The 22,972-nt window shown below is 43.7% G+C and overlaps 1 protein-coding gene across 1 annotated transcript; it reads left to right on the forward strand.

Moving 5' to 3' along the window:
• The first annotated feature begins 7,682 nt into the window (after window positions 1-7,682).
• Window positions 7,683-20,673, forward strand: LOC120850895. The gene is made up of 4 exons (XM_040223584.1): window positions 7,683-7,755; window positions 9,360-9,442; window positions 11,341-11,442; window positions 20,572-20,673. Exons 1-4 carry the CDS (start codon window positions 7,683-7,685, stop codon window positions 20,671-20,673), a joined length of 360 nt encoding a protein of 119 aa, XP_040079518.1.
• Window positions 20,674-22,972: the final 2,299 nt, after the last annotated feature.

Here is a 22,972-nt window from a genome sequence, read left to right on the forward strand (position 1 = left end):
AAAGTAATTTGGTAATGTCATTTTTAGAAAGCAAAAGTAATTTTGGCGCGTCTGGCCGAGTGCTATGATGCGGATAATTTTCTCCGGCCCTGAAATCTCTGCTCTATTCACATTGAAACTGAGACTTTTTAAAATGTATTTGTCTTCTTGTTTGAGGTATTACTGGGCCTTTGAACAAGTTTTCAGTTTATTACTCGTGGCTCCTCCACCGAGAGAACGGCAGTGGTTTGACTGGCGTAAGAGGATAATAATCTGGAGACGTATCCTCTTTCTCTTGGTTTACGAATAAAAACAAGTGAATGTATGGCAGGTATAAAAATACACTTATCATCATTTAAATACACAAACCAGAAAAATAATCAACTAAATCTGTAATGATTATACTGTAACAAAGATGCAAAAAGAAAAAAAAAAGATTTTTAACTGGTTCTTGCAACTCAGTTACGATTGAATCATAAGGAATTCTAGTAATCTGTAATTGTTATATCATAGTATAGTTGCACAATAAAAATGCAGAAATACAAAATGAACTTTGGATGGCGATTCGCAACTTCGTTACGATTGAATCAGTTCAAACTTTATATATTTTTTTTTACGGAAGGGGGGCGGGGGGGGGGGGGGGGGTGCGGCATCTTTATAGGAATAAGTAATTTCTTTTACATGCCATTTCTTGACTTACTTTTTATTCGTAAAGCAAGCGGAAGTGATATGCACTCCTACTATCCTTCTTTGGCGCTTAGGCGTCGGCGTTATGTCGGTGAAGGAGCGACGACGAATAAACCAAAGGACGTGTTTCAAGACACAATAGCGTAAAAATTGCGAGTTTGCGTCATAAAAGTATGGAAAAAAGCAAAATAAGAATTTATAATAGAATCTGGTTTTGATGGGTAACAAACCTTAAGCTTTCTGGGTTGGAGCCTACGTTTTGCGCGTGTAATTATTTAGCAAACTCGTAAATTCTCTTAAAGGGTCTAGGACGTCTGATACATCACCTCATCGGACGTAACCCTTCAATAGTATTCTTCTTTAATTTTAGTTTCACATAATTTCTACAGGCAGTAACTTTACAATTGCTTCTAAATTACATGGACAAACTTGCAGACTTGTACCGTACGCATTACAAGTAATCGAATTACTTGTAATCGATTACTTTTTGGAGTAATTTTGTAATCCGTTGATTACTTTTATTAGGCACTAATCACAAGAGTAATCTGATTAATTTTTGAAGTAATAAAATTACTTGTAACCGTTACAATTTGTCCCATGGGACCCCCCCCCCCCCCCCCCCCCCGGCACATGCCTTTTTTTAATAAAATGACAAAAATAAAATTTGCTTTTTTTTTTCGAACGGAAGAAAGATTTTTGCGGAGCTGTAGGAAACGAGGTTAATCTCTTTCTATGTACAGTTTCTGTGGAATGTCCGTTTTGTTTTTGTTTTTTTTTTCGAGCTGGGACAGGGAGTGGGAAGCCCCAGGGAAGCCACAGTGCGTGACAAAGGCCATTCAGGGCGAAGTTTGAGGAAGCAGAATGTCGCGTTGTGAGTCCTTCGTTCAAACCAGCCTCCTCAAGCACACACACACAGAAATAAAAAAAAATCCTGCTTAGGGTACCTACTCGCAGCCCGTAGGAGAACCAGAGCCGAAGAATGCCTGAAGCGGATGCAAAATATAACAAAGGCAGTTGAAATATTCCCCATTTCCCCTACGTGGTCTTTGTGACAAGCAATGTTTCGAGTTGAGAAGTGGTCGAGGCGATCTCTTCCGCTAATGGTTACTACACATGATCCGTTTCAAATCCTGGAGCTGCTGCTCTTTTGTATAACATGCGAGCTCATCCACATGTGAATAATAAAATGAGACGCAAACTTTGAGCGACAACCTTTGCTCAAGCTTAACAAGATCTAGAACCCCGTCCGATCCCCCCCCCCCCCCCCCCCACACACACACACAAACATACACTGGCGAACGCCCAAATCATTAAACGTCTTCAAACGAATTCTATGCTTGTGTCCGCATTGTGAAGGTGCAACGACCACGAAGAGGGAGCCAGTTTTTCTTCTTCGATACTTGTGCAAATGTGAAATATAGGTTGGAAGTAGTTCATTGTTATGAGCGCTAAAGATGTGTCTTTACGCAATAAAGTAATCGGAAAAGTAACGATTACTTCTTTAAGTAATGTCCAATCACTCTTGCCGTTGAGTAATCAAGTAATCTAATCGAATACTTTTTAGCCAAGAGTAATAGTAATTGTAATCGATTACTTTTTTTAGTAACGTCTACAAGACTGGGACAAAGCATATTTCGCATATATATATCAAGAAACTTAGCATTCTTTTCCCAGAGCTAAATCCAACTTTTACGAGCCTAGCCAGCAGGCCTTCGCGGCATTTATTTAGGTACCGTGTAGGTGAAACAAATGATGCTTAACGCGAAAGCATTAACTTTCGCATGCAGCGAAGCCGGCGTTGTCTGTAGCAGCGAAACGAGCAGTAAATTCCCATCGGCTGCGACGCGTCATATCAGATGCCTCATCACGGAAGCTGGTGGGGCCACTTTATGTCAAAGGGGACGCGCCTCAGAAATAAAAAGCAAAGGAAATAAAAGCAACCCAGATGCATCATCCCGGAAGCCGTGGAGCCGGCGGGGGTGCCGCGCATGCGCTGTGAGGGAGTGTGATGTCGCCGCCGGAGTGCCATGTGAAAAACGAAGACGTGACGCGCTGCTTGTAGGAATGCGCTGGGTGTTGGACTGCTTTCGCATTCTTACACATCATCAGTCCCAAATGTATTTAGCGAATCAGTTATCTGGCAGAGTAAACAGACCCAGGGATCGTTTCTACCCTATTCTTGGGAAGCTCAAATTGTTCCCCTTCCCGATAATGCTCACTGCTTGGGGCCTTGGGGCAGCAGCACAAAACTGGCTGACAGTGTGTAGCTCACTATTAGCAAGTCCAGCCCTCTGCTCGCCCTCTCGCGGACGAACGAAGTACCAGAGGAACGGGGGCGACGGCAGTGGCGGCGCGGAGACGCTGGCAGCAACTGTCGGCCTTGGTGCCTTGGTGCTGCTGTCATTGCATGGTTCTGGTCGTCATCTTTGTGCGTGATGCAGTTTTAACAAAAACGTGGGCGCGTTAAAATAGGAATTCTTGTGTTCCGCCTCGCGGTGGCGTTGCCCGAAGGGACCCAGATGTATAATTTCATTAGGGACTTTTCGTATGTCGAATACGTTGCGGATTTCTGGTCTTGTGGTCGCCAGCCCAATCTGTACTCAAGGGGACGGCAAACGCTCCCGCTTATAGTGTAGACCTCTAGCGTGCGGTCTACGAGAAGTCTATTACTTGCCATAAGTGCAGGATGAAACTGATCGCGCATCGGTATATCGAGCAATAGATATCGGGAATGGGTTTGCGTTCTAAGGCCGTTAAAAGGAACATGAGCCTTTGCTCCAAGCACTTTCCAACGATAGAATACGCATATTTTTTTCAGGTAATTGTAAAGGCAAATAAAGAAATGCACGGAGATTTTTAAGCGCGTCCGCGTTAGACAGCCATTCGCTAGCTTAGAACGGGCAGATTTGGCGAGGCGGGACGCGACGTTACAATTATCACGGTACACAATAGTACGGTATATTAAAACATTTCTTTTCGATAGAGCAATAAATAAAACTCCTAAGCACGCCGATGATGGTAATAGGCATTTTTAGTTTAGCGTTACCTTAGGCTACCGTGAGTACGGCAACGCACCCGGCGCGCGTTGAAAATTATGCTCAAAAAATGCAGCGCGAGCTTCCGGTTGCAATGCTGCTACGTACGGTATCCAGAGGTCCCCACGCTATCCCATAACTTCCTATCAATAACCAAGGCGCAGTTGAATCACGTGTTGCAATACTAAAACCACGACGAGAAGCATCGAGTTGTAAGCCTGTGACACGAAGACATCAGAAATGTGAACGCTGCTCTTGCGAAGATTTGACGATCACCGTGCGCGGCTCAACTTTTAGAGCACTATTGACCAAACAAAGCGAGAACACCACGATGTCTTCTTCACCCTCAAAAACATTTGACCACAAACAGTTACGTGGCCGGTACCTAGAACGCGATCGCCCTCCACAAAGCTTCGCAAGGTGAGGTTTTCGCAAATTTTAAATGTCAACATTCTCGTTTTATGCTCCTGTTTTGAACGCTTCGCATCTGTAGACAAAGAAATTACTTTTAGCGCGGTGACGAGCGTCAGCGAACCCGCGCACGGGAAATCCTGGAGAATCTATCCCCGTCTCTTCCGCCATTTCGGAACTATACCTCCCAGCCATCTATAGGGCGTTGGAGTTACGAACAGGGTGGTTTCACTCGCGTGATTTTGTTCACCATTTTTTTTTTGTTGATAACTGTCTGGCGTGTACTAAAGGCGAGCATTCTAAGGACATACATGATCCCTCATATGCGTGCAGCATCAAAGCTTATCTTACTACGCTGACATCTCCTCGACAGGTTGCGACGTAACCCTTCTAATTAGTAAATTTGTTTGATAAAGTAAACCAACAACAACATGGCGGATTGACCGTCAAGTGAAAACACCCTATACTCCATTTCATTTTAGGTCCGACTGCAGCCGATGCTACGATTTTAGGGAGCCAATCGAGCAATGCCAAAATCGCACGATCACTGCTCTCATTGTTTTCGTGGATTTGCTGTCAGCGGGCAAATCGATCGCGCACCGAAATAAGCGCAGCATCGGGGCGGCATTCAATCCGCGTGATTGGTCTTGTCGTTTATAACAAACGCGTAAGAACGATAGGCGCCGTGACGATGCACTTTCGGCGCTGTGTGATTGGGTACATATGGTCGTAGCGTCGACGGCTGTAATGGAAACTCGAAGGGGAACACACTATACTTCGTTTCAGCTTCGGTCCGAGCGCGGCCCATGTTATTAGCCGAAGGGCCAATCAAACAGCGAAAGAGGCACAACGTCATGGCGTGCTCTCTGCAGTTGATAGGACCGGCCGGGATTCGCCGCCTCTCTGTGCGCGTTCCTCCGCCGGCTAGTCCTATCAAGCGCAGAGAGCACACCATGACGCTGCGCTTATTGCGCTCTTTGATTGGCTCTTGGGCTCATAACATCGGCCGCGCTCGAACCGAAGCTGAAACGAAGTATAGACTGCCCTTCGTTATCTTGAAGACTACCCTGGGCCTCTCTGGTGTTACCTAACAGTTCTGTAAGACAAATCCCTGCATACTCTGCGCCGCGACTCTAGATTGTGCCGACAGCGTGAAATATGATCTTTTAGAGGTGTATCGTACTCTTCTTACGAAAAATATTCGAAAAACCAAACGCGGTTGCAGAAGTGAAGAAAATAAAAGATGCGGCAAAAAAAAAAAAGTATATATATATATATACGTATATGTTTAGACGCACATTCTTTGCTGTATTGTTTCTTTTTCAAGGGCGGCAAAATGATCTTCGAATTGAGTGGAAGGGTCAAGTTTACAGGTGCCGTGTTTGTCTCCTACCACCTGCTTCCGAAGCTACGATTGGCGAGGAAATGCTCACGTAATCACACGTTGCGAGGCACACGCCTACAACCAGGGATATAAATAAGCCAGCAAACTTTCGACACCTCAGACTAGCAATCGCCACTTCAAGATTCTTGAAGCAGGAAAGCCTTAGGTAACTTCTCCTCGAAATTACAACGATTTTGTTTTAGTATTTGTCTCTCCTAGATTTCAATATGTGCTCGTGAAATTGTATTCATAACACCCTTTGTGTAAAAAACGGATTGCTGTCGATGTTGTTTTTTCTTTAGCCACGTTGTTATCTTATTTTTGGTATTTAGGGGGATAGTTTGACCTTTCCAACGATTAAAAAACCTAATTATATATCTTAATTAGCGATACCAATTGCGTACTCACGCACCATGTCTTTTTAGGGGGTTCTCTCGGATAGCTGAGGAAATAAAAAGTCAACATATGTTAATGAACTGAACGTAAGTGCGCAGGCGAGCTGGTGTATATTTGGTCATGATAAGAACCCCGATAATTCAGGTAAAAAGGCCGACAGATAGTTCAGACATTTCTGCCTTTTTTTTTGTTTTTTACTTCCTTTCTCGGGTGTTTGGTCCAGAAATGTACACAATGCGTTACTAGTAACGAGTGCTACCTAGTTACTTGTTTTTGGTAACAAGTAACCTATTTGGTCACTTTTTTTTAGAAAAGGAATGGGTAACCTACTGATCTACTCTTAAGGCCAAGTAACGAGTAACGGTATTTCTTTACTTTCGACGAGTAACGTGCACAAGAACTTGGATACAGTCTCATTTCATCTCTAACCTGAGTAACCGTTTGTTGCGACAAGGGCAGGTGGGCAACCCGAAAAACAACTTAACAGTATGAGGGCATAGCAACGTTTATCCCGGAACACGCCAGTCGAACTCTACAGCTGGGATTGTCCTTCACTCAGGGGAAACAGTACGGTTCATTTGTCGAAGCCTCTAGAATCGTGTACAGACCGTATGTAATCCCGGAGGTTGCCAAGTTCAACACGGGAAGGAACAGAACCCATTGTCAACTTCGAACTTTAGAAATAGAGAGAACAAAAGTGAAACACTGCGGTTCCTTCGAGTGCGCCATGAACGTCAGCGTCCGCGTTTAGTGAGGCTGTTCCCGCTCGGGAGCTCTGCCCGCACCATCTTAGCCGCGTCTGCGCCTTCCCGCGGCCGTGTTTCTCAATCTCGCTCCGGAGTGAAGGTGTCACACCTTGAAGTTCTAAAACCTACCCTAACCCCGCATTCTCGGCTTAAGTTTGTACTTCATTCGACCCGCAGGAGTTGCTCGGAACTCGGGTTCAATTGTGCGTTCCGCAGTTGTAAACGCCAACGGCGGCAACACGAAGCCATGTTTCTCTTTTACCTGCTCTGGAATATGCCTTAGCAAAGCGTTCGTGTTTTCTGCAGTTTGGAAATCCCTACGAGACGACGTTCATCAGAGCCAATAAATTTACGTGAGAAGCGTTTAGTGCTCTTTTTAATATTAAATTGTTCCTCGCTTGCCGGAGGATTGAGTAGACGTGCTGGAATTGAGATGATCGCGACAGTTTTGCCGGCGCTTGGAGTGGATCTGTGTTCTCGAGTTCGAAGTCTCGCGTAAAAGGAGTTAGCGCCGAGTGCGGTCCTGAACGTAGCGCTGTGCTAAGGTAAGCCAATCTTAGAAACTAAGGTTAGCTGCTACACAGAAAGTATATGCCAGTCTGGTCGCGTTAAACACGAAATGCCTCTGCGAGGAGTTGCACCGTGGCGCCACTGTCTTGTCGCAAACTTCAGATTGCTACAACGTACAACGAGGGCAAAGGATCCGCTCTTGGATACAACATTTGACGTGAAAATTAATGCCGCCACTGCTCAGTGTTGCCAGTAGAGCGGAAGATTGTTATGCAGATGCGTAAACTTCAAAATTTCTTTTTTCAAAAGAAAATAAATATTTTTTGTGAAATATTTTATAGACTTATTGAGGGGAAATAATGTAGTGCACGCTGAATGCTTGATAAAAAATTGATGACCATTAATATTTCGGAGGAGCTCTGCTTTAACCACGTTGACTCTGCTTTCCGAGAAAAAGATGGCGCTGTCGAGTTTCGAGGCTATATTCATATTAATTTTTCTCTTTTAGGAGGACGTTCCCGTTTGACTGTGATTATGTATCGCGATATATGCAACATGCTGCTCGTACTTTTCGCCGTGGTGCCTATTCTACTGGCATCTCAAGAAGGTAAGCTGTATAAAGATATAGATATTTAACGAATATAACTTTTTTTTTCTGCTTTCTTTCGAAATATATTTTGCCAGGTTTACTTCTTTAAGAAACACCTGTCATTGCATGCCACCGCTGCCCTCTGAACGTCGTTTGATATTGCAACAATGCTTTAGAATATCAGGTGTCTGACGAGGGTATAACAAATAGTGTTAATACACACCTGACCAAAAGGAAGTCACTACATCGCATATCTTTTTGTAGGTGCCCTTAAAAGGTTTCTGAAATCGCCTAGATACGGCGATAACTCACTCTGCGAGCTCAAAGCATTCTAAAAATTCATAAATCATAGCGATGCGCAGCTGATTTCTCTGTTAAATAAGCTATGATTGAACACACGGAAGTAACCTCCGGCGATGGGAGGAGCATCGTTCCGACAGCCAGGACATGTGACAAAAAAAAAAAAAAAACGCGACATTTAGTTAAGATTGCAACCGCTGTTACTACAAAATGTGTATGCTCTTGTAGATGATAGAAGCAGGTAAAAGAGTATTCGAAAAATGTTAGGTTTTCGCAGAGACGGAATATATTGTTGCAATAATCGTATCAAACACAGCGCACTATTTTTTTTTGTTGTCTTCCGCGGTAGTGAAGTGTCCGGTCGTCAGCTCTCGAGGGCTGTAAGGGCAGTAAGCCGCGCGCATTCGAGATATCACTCCGCGGTTCCACCGGTCGGTATTCGCCAGGATCCTTCGCTTGCCATTGGCTGACAGTGCTTCTTGTTTCGGAACATGTATACCTCCCATCGCCGAAGACGTCCTCGGTGTGTTGCGATCTTTGATTACATTTTAATAGGGAAATCGACCGCGTATCTTCCTGATTCAGAGACGTTTAGAATGCTTACAGCCAGCAGAGTGAGTTATTGCCATATTTAGACGATCTCAAAAACCTCATCAAGGCACCTTTAAGAGCCTCACACAGGCTGCACTGTTGAACTGATAATGTTTTGTCTATACATGCGTTCAATGAATTGAATTATCTTGATGTCGTAAATCCAGCTGTTACGACACCCCGGGCTTTTGCGGTTTTGGAAGCTGTAGAGAGGGTTAAGCAATCAGTTATTAAATATGCACCTAATGTGTAGTGCTAAAAATAACGAATGATGAGGTTTATCGACATCATCGGATATTTTGTGCAAATCTGACAGTAAAATGTTTAATTGAATAACTGGAAATGATTATTGTTGCGAATAAAAATGCTTGACAAAGATGAAACCTAATATCAGTGTTTACTTGGGCGAACTTGTGGCTACAATACTAGCAATGTACCCGCCTTTTACGCAATGCTGACGCGAACGCACAGTGCATGCTATGATAATGAAATTATTATAAATGTGCAAGCGAGCTGGACAAGAATAACGATAACAATCACTTGAGAAGGGGAACAAGGGGACAGAGGATAAACACAAATCTCCAAACTGTGTTTTGAGATTTGTTTGCCATTTGCCACCTTTGTTACCCTTCTCCAAAGATTACTAGCAGTGCTTGCGTTTGCTCGTATACGTAATACTAAAACTCACAATAATCTCCTTGCCTAAATGTACCTTCAATTTTTTTTTTCAGAGGTGTCTACGACTTCCCCAAGGGAGTGCATGCGTGCTCTTAGTGGAGGAGCAAATATATTTTGCCAACTCTTTGGATATGAAGTAAGTCTTACGAACAATCAAAAACAAATATATTTCCAAATATTCCAAAGGGTCTTTCTATTTTTTTATAGCGCAGACTAATTATTTATTACCATTTTTACTAAAACCCGGCGTTTAGCATGAAAACCCCTAGTATTTTTAGAAACACTAACCGATTTACCAAGTTAGCGACACATCGCGTGAACACGGGGGCACATAGAGCGAAAATACACGGCGGTCTTTCCATATCGTAATTTCTACTGGTGTCAGGTGGAGCGAGTAATTAGGCAAGCTCAAAAGTGGTAGGTATTCAAGAGGGGGAAATTCCATTACCTAAAAAGCTTGAAGGGTTATATTTTGGAATCTTTACCTTGCGTAAAAATATTTTACAATTCTTAAAACGAAGAGTACCTAAGGTTTCTGGTGCTCATTCGTTTCTTTGCGCTAAAGTGACGCTTGTTCCTTCACTAGCATAATATCCCCCATTCCCAGGTTATTTAACACCTGGCGCAATCTCACGAAACTCTACGGTGTGCTTGACGACTGCCAACGTCCCTGATCAACTCACACATTAAGAGCCCTTTCCTATACCCCAACATTCGGCTATGACGTCACGCAGCTGTGATGGCGCTGCTGTCGTAACAGCCCATCCGCAGAGACTGACGCGGATCTGGTTCCTGCACATGCGCAGTCCCCACCCCTGGTTTGGGCAAACGCTAACTTGTTTGTAAAAAGGTCTCACCGGCAAACCGCTGACAAACAAGTCCGCGTGTGGTGTAGGCACTGCGTGTGCACAGGAACCAGACCCGGCGTCAAGTTATACATCTGCTCGTGCGCTGCGTCAACCGCAGCGCCACCTCAGCTGCGTGACGTCAGGCCACGTGCCGGTGTATACATCTTTCCACGAAACACGCTGCCACAAGAAAAGAGTTTTCCGTAACAAGAAAAGGACACACAGCAGACATTGGCTATGTGTCCTTTTTTCTTGCAATGGTTGCAGATGTCCCGGATGTGCGGGCACTCCGTTGCAAAATGACAGTCGCCACAACGATAGCAGCTCACGTGCTTCTTCTGGGGAACTTGAACAGCGTTGATACTCGCTGGTGAAGATGCCGCGGCTTCGCCTAGCTCGGCTACGTCACGCTTTGCGGATTCCATAGCTTGTGCAATCGTAACCAGTCCACGAACTCCAACGTTGGATGGTGCTCTTCAAACAGACGAGTTTTTATTTGTCCGTCATTAATGCCGCAAACAATTCTGTCACGTAGGAGGTCATTGAGGAATGTGCCGAACTCGCAATGTTCCGATCTTAAGTGAGGCTACGTAGTCACTGATCGATTGTTCCTCTTAGTCGTACTCGGCTATCAAACTTCAAACGGCTCACCATGACAGACGGTTTCGGCGAATAATGGTAGCTCAGCGTTTGAAGGCTGGCCTTCAATGTCGCTTCCGTCGGCTTGATTGGTGCGAACATACTTCGCAGCGTGGAATACGTCCGCGACCAACCACAGCACAGGAAGACAGCACGTTGCTTGGTGGCTGAGACTTCGTTTGCTGCGAAGAACTGTTCCATTCGTTCCAGGTACTCTTGCAAGACTTGACTTTCGGGGACGAAAGGCTCCAGTGTACCGTACTTCAGCATCTTGTAAGCAGGCTAAATACGTGATTGGCCCTTCGTCGCATGTTGTTACGAGGTAGTAATAAAGACCGAGACAGGCCACGTCCGATGGTGTTCAAGGCGCATGCTGAACTGCTCGCGCCACTGGTGCCCCGTACATTGCACTCCTTTATTTCCTAACGCGCGTGTGTGTCAGCCGTGGCGCCAATGTTTTTATACAGCAATAGTAACAGTTTGCTTTTTATAGGAGATAGCTTTATTTTCATTCTTATTTGTGACATTATATGTCGACGCATTGCAGTATTTTCGTGTTTTGGATCCTGAGACGGGCGAGCTCGGATGCGAGGATGGTACCAAGAAGGTGGAGTTGCCGGAGTCAGTTTGGCCCCGCGGTACAAGCATGGTACGTCACGAGAAAATGTTCGCGCTGCCTTCGCGCTTTTTTCGTTTTGTTTGTTTTGCGGGTATCAGTTTTATGGCACCTGCCTTCTTTTATATATTTAAAACAAATATTTAGGGTTTATTTTGTTTTTACAATGACAAGCCACAATTATGTTGTTGAGACATGAAAAAAGTGGCACTTATTGTCTCTCTGCTTACTCTGTGCAGAGCTAGTACGCGAACCATGTTTTACAGTTGCAAGACCATGCGTCATTCCATCAAATCCCCTGGGAAAGACGTAGTCAGTCATCTTTGTTATATAAATTCAGAATAATCAGACATTTTCCTATTCCACTTTACTGACGGCATATAGCACGAAATAATTTTTTATTTATTTATTTATTTATTTATTTATTTATTATACCCTCAGGGCCAAAGGCATTAGAGAGGGGAGTGGTTACAATCAAGAAGAAATTAAACAAACAGAGTACAGCAAAAATGGTAATACAAACAAACAAAAAATGGCATATAATCATACAATGTTAGCTAAGGCGTTCTTGAAGTGATGGGAGTCTTCGATAGTGGCTATTGAAGCAGGAAGGCGATTCCACTCGTCAGATGTGCGTGGCAGAAATGACTGAAAGAAAGCGTTAGTTCTGGCTGATGGAATTCCAACCTTATTAGCATGATCAAACCGAGATGAGATGTACTGAGGAGGTAAAATAAGTTCGTCGTGCAGATGTGAATGGTAAAACAATTTATGAAAGAAACTGAGACGAAAAGCTTTACGGCGAGATGCGAGAGATGGCAGGCTGAGGCTAGACTTCATTGAACTTATGCTCGCGGTTCGGTTATAGTTAGAAAGTATAAAACGAACAGAATTATTTTGGACCATTTCGAGTGAGTTTATTAGGTTTTCTTGGCTGGGATCCCAAACTGACGCGGCGTATTCCAATTTAGAGCGAATTAGTGTGGTGTAAAGCAGTAGTTTTAATGACGAAGATGCTCGGGCAAAGTTACGTCGAAGGTATCCCAACATCCGGTTAGCATTATTAATCACGTATGTGGTATGGGCGGTCCAAGTCAGATCATGTGAAATATGAATGCCAAGATACTTGTATGAGGATACAGGGTCAAGGGGTATGTTATTAAGGCAGTATTTTGGCAATTGGCAAGGTTTTCTGGACTCATGCATTAGTTTACACTTGTTAATATTTAATTCCATGCGCCATGCTTCGCACCAGACAGAGCAAGCGTTAAGGTCAGATTGAAGGCCGATTATGTCATTATCGCAAGTTATTTCACGAAAAAGTACGCAGTCATCAGCAAACAAGTGAATGTGGGAGGAAACAGTTGACGCGAGATCATTAATGTAAATAAGAAAAAGAAGAGGACCATGCACCGAGCCTTGCGGTACACCAGAGTGGACACTGCGCCGCTCGGATGTTAGATCGTTAGCTGAAACAAATTGTGAACGGTTAATAAGAAAGAATTCAAGCCACGTGAGAAGTTTGTGATCAAGGTTTAGTTGACGCAGTTTATAGAGCAGCAGCTTATGACAGACCTTATCGAATGCTTTGGAAAAATGTAAAAATATGCAATCTGCTGATGATGAGTGGTCGAGGATGATATTCATTTTATGCATGAAGGACACCAGTTGTGTTTCACAGGAGTAAGTTTTTCAAAAACCATGTTGCGCGAATGTAAAAAATGAATTCGATTCGAGAAAGTTAGCAAGATTGGAAAACAGAATATGTTCAAGAATTTTACAGGGGATACTGGTGAGTGATATGGGTCGGTAGTTGAGTGCAGAGGTCTTGTTACCTGATTTGTGGAGTGGAATCACCTTCCCGACTTTCCATTCCGCGGGTAGAAAACCATTGTCGAGTGACTGCTGAAAGATCTTTGTTAGTATGATAGAGGAATAAACACTAGTGCTTTTTAAGAATTTTGGATTAACTAGATCGCAACCAGGGGCAGAAGAAGGCTTTAATGATCTAAGTAGGTGTTCTACCCCAGCTGGCTCAATCAATATGGGAAACATTACTGCGTAATCGTACGAATGAACGAAGGGTAGAGAGGGATCCGCAGATTCTGAAAAGTTGCGTATAAAACATTCATTAAGAGTGGACGCGCACAGGTTAGATGGGATTACATTATCAGTATCGTCGATGAGGATTATTTTATTATCATCTTTCGGATTTATGACGCGCCAGAACTTTTTAGTGTCGGTTGTTAGCATTAAAGGTAACGTTTGCTGTTGAAATTCTTCCTTGGCTTTTTTTACTGCTGAGACATATTCGTCGGCAGCCTGTTTGTAAGGTATCCAGCGGTCATCATTTGAAGATCGCTTGGCTGATTTAAGAAGACGTTTTTTTTTTGTTTGACAAACGCTTGATGTGAAGATTGTACCATGGTGCTTTACGATTATGACCAACAGTATAAGTAGGGATGTATTTATTGGTTAGCTCGTTAACTTTCGCCAAATATAGATTCCAGTTAGCTTGTACGCTACGAAGATTGAAATCCTCCAAAAATATGTCAAGGAAAGCTGATAGTGCATTATTGATAGCTTCAAAATTAGCTTTTTTATAGTTTCGAAAAGTTTTCGACTTTTTAGGAGCTAAAGGTCTCGACAGGTAAACGTGAAATGAAAGGAGGGCATGGTCGCTTAAACCAGGCAAATAAGTAATGTCCGAAATGAAATCAGATCTAGAGGACAATACGAGGTCAAGGGTGTTAGCTGCCGACTGGGTGATTCTCGTAGGCTGCTTGACAACTTGTGTAAATGAAAAAACAGAGCAAAAGTCTAAAAACTCATTCGCTAGAGAGGAGACAGGGTGCATCAGGGGTGGTTCACTGTTCCATGTTATGTTCGGGATGTTAAAATCGCCAAGCAAAAATAAAGGCAACGTGGGAAAGCGCGATGAAACAATGTTTGTTGCGTCGTGAAGCTCATTCACAAATGTGGAGGAATAAGTGGGGGGACGATAACACGCACCAACAATTAATTTTTGATGAGTTAGCTCAATGAGAGCCCACACAATTTCAAGGTTACTGGAAATATGAATGCATTGCGATGGGAAGTCTTTGGAAATGGCCAGAAGGACGCCACCGCCCTGACGAAAGGTGCGGTCGCAACGATAAATGGAAAAATTATTAGCGCTCGAAAAAATTTTACAATCCCGAACATACGAGTGCAGCCACGTCTCGGTTAAAACTATTACGTCAGCATTGCAGGTGTCTATGGCAGAGGTTAAGGAATCGTGCTTGTTAACAATGCTGCGAACGTTAGAAAAAAGAAATGATACAGACGCTAAGTTTTGTCCACTGCCCCTCGCGTTTCCCTACGTGGTGGCACGTGCCGCGGTGCTTGGATGACGGTTCACTTGTGCCAGTAGTGGCGCATGCTCGATTACGCTATCACTCAGCAGATGGTAGACGTAATGCTTGTTGTTGATGATAACTTTGTTGTAACGCAGCTGGAAGGTGGGTGCGCCCGGTTGGTTTTTCGCAAACGCGATTAGTTTCTTACGCGCGTGTCGCGTGGCGGGCGAGAAGTCTTCACTGACCGTTACGTTTGTTGCTTTCAATTTTGTACGCGCGGAAAGTATATTCCCCTTTATTTTATAACTTGAAAATTTGACTATGATAGGACGGCATTTACTCGGCGAGTGGGTACCGAGACTATGAGCCCGTTCGATTACATTGTCAGGTTGGACGTCAAATAGGCCTGTTAAAACGCTTTTTATCTTCGCCTCGGACTGTTCCCATGACTCACGAGAATCGGGAATACCCAAAAAAGCAGGTTGTCTCGCCGTGATTGGTCCTCCAGCTCATCGAGGCGTGATTGCAAAAGGTTCTGCTGAGTGGTCATGGTCTCCACTGAACCATGGAAGCTGGACATATTTTGGCCAAAATCGTCAAAGGCGTTAGTTTTTTCTTCAACGGCATCTAGTCGTTTCTGAATGCAGCCAATTTTGGTTTCAATATTTTTTTGGCCAGCCTTAATTGACTTTACGTCCGCAACCAACTCAGCTTGACTCTTTGCAGATTGCACTGACCGCGCGTGAAGGTCTTTCAGAAGGTGAAAAAAAAACAGCCATTTGTTCTGAGGGCTCATCAGGCAACGAATCTAACTCAAGCAAAGCCTCAGAACGGGTGACGGGTCCCGGGTTCATCTCTACGTCCCCAGAGCACAGTAACAATAACATCATTGAGTAACATTCGCCAAGAGTTTCACACATGACCCGTGGGCACAGGAGCAGAAATAAAAAACGGTTGTCGTTTTTTTTAGCGAAGGGTGGAAAGCATTTACAAACCGGCGAAATGCAAAAGCAGGGCATGTGAGCCATGCTGTCGTTGTTGCTGCTTCCGTGCCCACTGAAGAAACGGTCGGTCTTCTGACAGTTTAAATTGGCTGCAGGAATTGATGTCGCTGTCGTTGATGCCGTCGCAGTGAAAAGGGGCTGATCCAGACGCGGCAAGTCCGAAAACGCACCGCTGACGGAGCACTGGTATCCACCACAATCTGGTGATTGCCGAAAAAGCGCCGTGTAGCTTGCTGACGCGTACGTGCAGGGCGATGACCACAGCAAGAGGAGCGCCAGGAATGCCTGCGAAATGCAAAAGCAGGGCATGTGAGCCATGCTGTCGTTGTTGCTGCTTCTGTGCCCATTTTAACGTGCAACAGCTGCAAACATTGTTGACAATTGTTTCATGGAATCGAAAATGTCTCTTATTTTATACTCAACTCCACATGATCACGTCGACTACTAAAGAGCTGGAAGCAACAGAAAACTAACGATCCAGCCAAACTTCTTAAGGCCGCTTAGTGTTGCGTTTATGCAAATAACCATCTTAACGATGACTGGTGGACGTAGATGGGGAGGCAATGGCCACGTGCAATACCGTCAGTCTTTCAGCCTGGTGATGAGGCGAATTTCTGCTCAATATTTACGACTGGTCCTTCCTGTTGTTTTGCAGCAATAATTATTAGAATATCAAAATATAATTGTGAAAGCATTAACTGCCCATGGAACGAAGCCGGAGTTGTCTGATGTCGGTAGCAGCGAAAAACGACATCTAAATACCAATTGGTTGAGCGAAACGGCACATAAAGTCCCATTAGCTGCAAAGCAAACGCGCCTAAAAAAAGAATTAAAAAATAAAATAAAACACAAAGAAAAGCACGCCAACGCAGATGCGTCGTCACAAAAGCCGTGGAGCCGGCGGGGGTGCCGCGCCTGCGCAGTGAGGGAGCGTGACGTCACAGCCAGAACGCCGTGTGAAAAAGGAAGACGTGGCGCGCTGCTTGTAGGAATGCGCTACGTGTAAGAATGCTATGGCATTCCTACACGTAAGCACTCTTAGGTGTCTTCGTTTAATTTTATTACATAATAATATAAGTACTAAAGGTGATTGTATATTTATCAAAAATAGGAGCAGGAATAAAAGAAAGAGTATTAGCAGTGGTAGCAATATTAGAGAAAGTAGCAAGTAGTAATATTAGTATTTAAAATACCTCGGAACGATAGGGAAAAAACTATATAGGGACACAATACATAAAGTACAGTTTTTCCTGCTCTGTTAGAATTTTCATTCTTTCTCACGTCTTTAAACTAAATCAACGCCCTGAGCTCCAAAGGAACGACGTTAGGTTGGGACGTGTTTCTTTTTACACAAACATACTGGAACTTGTGCGCTCATAGTATAGACCTTTTCCTCTCAGTAGTTACCCGACCGGCGGATAGAGGGCGCTGACGCACTTTCCGCCATTGGGTGGCTTCAAGTTGGTTGGTTTCGGTTTCCGTGCGCTCACGGCTGTGTTTATGTGTTAAGTCAGTTTCGCCTAATTTCGTAATACAAATGTGCCCGTTATAGCACACAAATAAAAAACATTGTGGTACTGAGCCAATTTGAGAACCACGAGGTGGTTTCGAGTCATATTCGCGGACTTTCTAACGAACACTTTACGATGCATCTGGTCATGTTCGTCGCTAATTTCGGTCAGGTTCGGCGGGGAAACGACTTTGATACAAAAGGAGGATTTCCATGGTCTACGACCGTACCCACTGACCCTAGTTTCTAGAAAAATAAACTAATGAAGATACTAATGAGTACGTGTATAGTAAAAATGCAGTTCCACAACCTGATTAAAAACCTCCTGAATCGCGAAAAACACATCAAGTGGCTAGTTCACTGCTCACTGTTTGATTTTCGCGGACAGCAACGTTTTCTAAATTTTAGAGACTCAAAATGTCTCCTATAATAGCGCAGATACTCTAAGAAATAAGTGCTATTGTCTTGGGTTATTTTTTTCAAAAAAACTTAAGTACTCGAGAACTATTTCGATAGTCCGTCCTAGTACGGGTTGTAAATTCATTTAGCTATTGACACTACTAAAGTACTTATTAACGGCATTTCACAACGTTGGGGTTAAAAAATAAACTATTCGTTTTACTGACATTTGATTACGACGTTTTTGGCACATGAGATAAGTGACAGGCCCATCAGTTGAAGTCTGAAATTTTGTCTTCGTATATACTTTGCCAAATAAAATTAAAGGGCCCGAGAGATGTGAGCTCCCGTACGTTTGGCTAAAGTCGAATGCTAGGCACAACTTCATGAACCTGTGTAGACAGATCTCCATTGAAGCTGAATCGATCTAGAATCAACAACGCTGAACTCGGGCGATTTTCATATAGATAGCTTCTTTTCGGCATCACATAATGCGAGCCCTAGCCACTCTGATGCTGCCTTTGACAGATTTTTTTTTTCACATTGGTCTTTATGTTGAAATTATTAAACAAAATAAATTAAATTTTGTATTAAAAATGTCCACACCCTTTAATGACTGCAGATATGGGACCGAGCATGGTGTACAGTTTCTGTAAATTATAAATAAACAAATCAAGCAAATGTTATATTACAAAAACGATTAAGAACGTCTAAAAGATTTAGGTGTAATGTCGTGAACAAAGAAATCGCCTGATGTGGACGTTATTATTATCGCGAGCATCAGATAATATGTGAGTTAAATGTTCGTTACCTATATATTTTACATATCCTAGATAATCAAAAACAACTCTTTTAAATTTGTTATGAAGGCGAGGCAGGATGCTTTCAAGAAACACAGATAGCTTTATATCCTATGTATTTTGGCCACCTTAAATGCGCGAGTATAGATATACATTGCACTACACTTATTTCGAATATTCCGCCACTCTCACTGAGCAAACCCCAGTTGTCATAAATAATTGGGCTGAATATACGGCAGGGATGACGCTGATTCTTGTACCTCCTACGTTCTCACAGGTATCCGGTACGCCGACGGTAAAAATAGTCTAAATCTGTTACAAAATGAACTGCAGATGTGGTCGTACACAAAATGATGGCATGCAATTAAGTTGTAAATGTAAGCATCGGGCAGCGATTTACAATAAGGCGAGAAACACGGTGCAAAGCGACGCAAAACGCGAATGCAATGTCTTCGCAAAGGCGCGGAGGGGGGTATGGAGCGACGAGTTGAAGCCACCTTATGGCGGCCGCGTCACGTGATTCCAACATGGCAGCGCCCATGCGACGGAGGCTGAAAAGGTCTATACTTGAGCGCAATGAAACTGACCATGAAGCGTCTTTGTCGCTGTGTACCTTTGACAATACGTGTGGAATTTTTCTTCCAACTTCCGCCTCGTCAACCATAATGACGCAGTAACGCACATTTTATCGTTGTCGTAGCCGCGGGATTATCTTTAATAACTATATTCATATGCAGCTCATAGTTTGGACCCGAATACTCCGGAGGCACACGATTTGGTCTCATGACAGTCAATGCGTAAACAAGTATTCGTTTGGTGGTTGGAGTCAAATCGCTGCAGCGACCGGAAGAGCCGACCCCTTACACTGTCTGCAGTTTAGCACGAGTGATGTGGTTGCCAACCCCAGTGCACGGCTGTGATGAACTTTGGGCGGCACACATTCTGCACGAGATCATGTGGCCGCTCATTCTGTCCGTAATTTGAGGAAGTAATGCCGATTTTTATATATTTTGTGGTGACTGTCGTTATTAGATATAATCTAGCCCATCTTTCGTAGGTTGTGAATGTCAAGGACTAATGCTGCGCGTTATTTACTGAAAGCCCAGAAATAGTGGCACGGCACCTTTACTAAAATAGTCAAGAGGATAAAAGTATATTTTCATGGTGCAAGTTTTGAAACGAAACCTCCTCCCAAATAGCCCAATCTGATTGGGAAAGAAGAAGAAAGACGTTTGCAAATATTTATAATGAGAAACTAGAGCGCAGCTCTTGAGGAGGAGGAGGGGAGGGTACGCCCCTCCTCCTCCTTTCCTCCTCTTCTATTCATCTTCCCTCCTCATCCTCACCTCCTCCTCTTCCTCCTCCTCTCCTCCTTTCCCCCACCTCTCCTCCTGCCTCTGAATTTGTTCATGGCTGACGTGACTGGAAGTCGTGACGTCATTTCCCTCGCTAAATTTAGGGAGAAATTGAATTGGTGTTGAGGCCACGTGACGTGAATTTCCCCGCTAAATTTAGCGAGGAAAGTTACCCGCTATATTTAGTGGGAACATTTTTCCGCTAAATTTTGCGGGAAATTTTTTTGCTAAGTTTAGCGGGTAACTTTATTAGCGAATATTACTGGAAAACTTTCCCACTTAATTTAGCGGGAAAAGTTCCCCGGTAAATTTAACGGGAAAATTTCCCCTATAACCTTAGCGGAAATATTTTTCGCTATATATAACGGAAAAAATTACCCACTAAATAAAGCGAAAAAATTTCCCCGCTAAATTTAGCGGAAAAATTTCCCTGCTAACATTAACGGGGAAACGTCCCATATCGCAATGCGCGCGGTTACGCCCACACCGACGGCGACAGCGACACCGACGGCGACAGCGACACCGACGGCGTCGCCGACGCCGCTCAACTGGGAAACGGGCTCCTAAGATCTCCGCTCTAAAAACACATATGTGTGCCTCCTTATGGGTGGATCTAGCTGGATCTTTTATCCCGCATTTCATTACATAAAAATTGCAGTGGAATTAAAGAAGTGATTACCAGTAAAACGAAGTTATTTGAACGCTGATATTTGTATTCTGAGTGCTCTGAAACCAGACTTGCATTTTCTTTTTCAGACTTCCTGCTCTCAAAATCTGAAAAAGACCCTCGAAGAATTTAGTAGCACAATGAAGAGGATTAAAGATAGCCTTGAGAAAAGGGGGTGCAATATTTTCTAACAAAGGAAGCAACTTCTGCTACGGCGACTGCGATAAATAAAGCAGTGTCATGTGACCTTCATCTGTATCTATCATTTATATAGATGTATATTTCCTATTTAGTTCATGTTGTGATATTCAGTTACTACAAGCTGGGCTGTATTGCGGTACAAGTGTTTTCTGCTGTGTCCTTGATATATCGTCTTCTAAGGCATCTACTTCAACATGTAGCAAGATAAAATTTGGAGACGGTATTTGTAACTCAGGACTGAAATGTATTTAAAATGATCGAATCTATTTCGAGATCTTCCTTGTCTTACACAATGCGCTACATATGGTTTCAAAAATTAGGGTTTGTAATTCAAGGGAAACAATGAACGCAATGGTTAGTTGAAGGTTTCACAGTGTCTACTTGAGAAATCTGGAACATAGCCTCGGCAAACCAGAAACAAGAACAAAAGTTCAAATAATAAAAGAAAAAAAAAAGGCTTGAAGAATGGCAGCTGGGGAACTCGGGCGCTAGCTTTAAAGTATTTCGTCGTCTTCAATTTTTTTATTATTTATGTTTTACCACACAACAGTGTCTGGGATCAGGTGATACGAAATACGCGCTGTATGGAATTTTAATCATGTGTGGAGGGGAACGGCGTTCGATTTTCCCGAAAACAATTGTTTTCTGAGGAGTTCAATCTCTAGGAAGTTCGACTTTATTAATTATACTGTGGCAACGTTTACATGAATGCGATCGTCGAATATCGAATCGAAGAGGGACCAAGCGCACGCACCCTGTCTTCCTGCTTTTTTCTTTCCTACCCATTATTACCAAATAAATAAACAAATAAAATAAATAAAAATTTAATACCAGTCAAAATAGTTAAATCTCGATTTGATTCACTATGGTCGCATCCATGGCTACGTTTACATGAATGCCATCGTAGCGAAACGCATCGAGTGGAGACCATTCGCACGCTACCTGCCTTCCTACTTCTTCCTTATCTACCCAGCTGCTATCAATCAAATTAGTCGAATCTCGATTTGACGCGCTAAGGTCGCATTTATGTAAATGCGACCCGTGTAGATGCAGCCAATGATGTGCGCGGTATTATGCGGCTAGGAATGTGAACGTGCCACATACGTTCTATCGTTCGCGTGGGTGTGGGAGGTTGACGAAAAATGACGTTCGAGTTGTTCGGAACTTAGTTCCACGACCGAGGCAGCAGGGAGATGAACCTCAGACCTTATTGCGGTGACTCATAAGCCTACGTGAACAATGGGTCATCGCCTCCCCCTCCCGAAGGATCGGCGCCCCAAAGAAGAGGCCCAAGGTTTGGTCTATCGCATGCCATGTATAAAGATTGCCCGGTTTCATACGTTGGCGAAAGTAAGAACTTCGCAGAGTGGCTTACCCAACACAAATACGATGTCCGAAGAAGGATGTGGAAGCCAGCGTCCCTCGCGGCACACGCAGAAGCAGCTGGCCACAGAGTTGACTTCGAGAGAAGCACCGTGCTGGCCTTGGAGAGAAATTGGCGAAAGCGGCTCTTTGTTGAGTCTTGGTTCATTCAACACACAAAGGGGAACGTGAATCGTTGTTCGGGCTCCCTGCCCAACACCTACGTCTCGGGACTGCGTGCCGTTAGCAAAGCCTCATACATTTCTATGCGTATTTCAGCCACGGGTGTTCTTTCCATCACTCGCCCTTGAACAAGAGGACGAACTGGTCTCGAAACGTATGGTAAATGTTTATTAAACTTTTGGTTAGAGTCCCTATTTTTCGCATAATGTCTATTCCTAAAAAGGCACAGGGCTGCCGAAAGTTTATCTTCAAGCGTTAGCAAGCGCTGCAGTCGCGGGCGGCTGGTTCCCTCTCCCTCCTCAGGTCACGTGACAGAAGTGACCAGAGAGGAAGGAGGGAGCGCAGTCAAGGCGCGGGACACCGGGACACCGGGACACCCCCGCACTATCTCCTTAGGCATTCCAGGCCGAAACACGTGACGGTCGTGTTTGGAGCCGCCGTCACTCAGAGGCGCAGAGTAGCTCTCTTGTGTGCTAATTCTGTTGTGTTTGCAACTCGGTACATCTTAAAAGGCCTCTGACACGCCAAAAAAAAATAATTTTTTTTTCATGCTAGGCGTCGAAATGGCATATCAGGACATTACAAAAAAATTGTTTCACTATAGAGTTGTTTCACTATAGAGAAGCTTTTTAATAATAAACTTTCACACACTCTCGACCGTTTGTTTCCTTCTTTTGTGCATTTGTCTTGTCAAATGAGTTGCTTTATATTCTGATAATTAGTTCAGTCACGGAACAAGTGAGT

Source organism: Ixodes scapularis, unplaced genomic scaffold (assembly GCF_016920785.2).
Source record: "Ixodes scapularis isolate PalLabHiFi unplaced genomic scaffold, ASM1692078v2 ptg000312l_1___fragment_3__unscaffolded, whole genome shotgun sequence".
NCBI classification, from domain to species: domain Eukaryota; kingdom Metazoa; phylum Arthropoda; class Arachnida; order Ixodida; family Ixodidae; genus Ixodes; species Ixodes scapularis.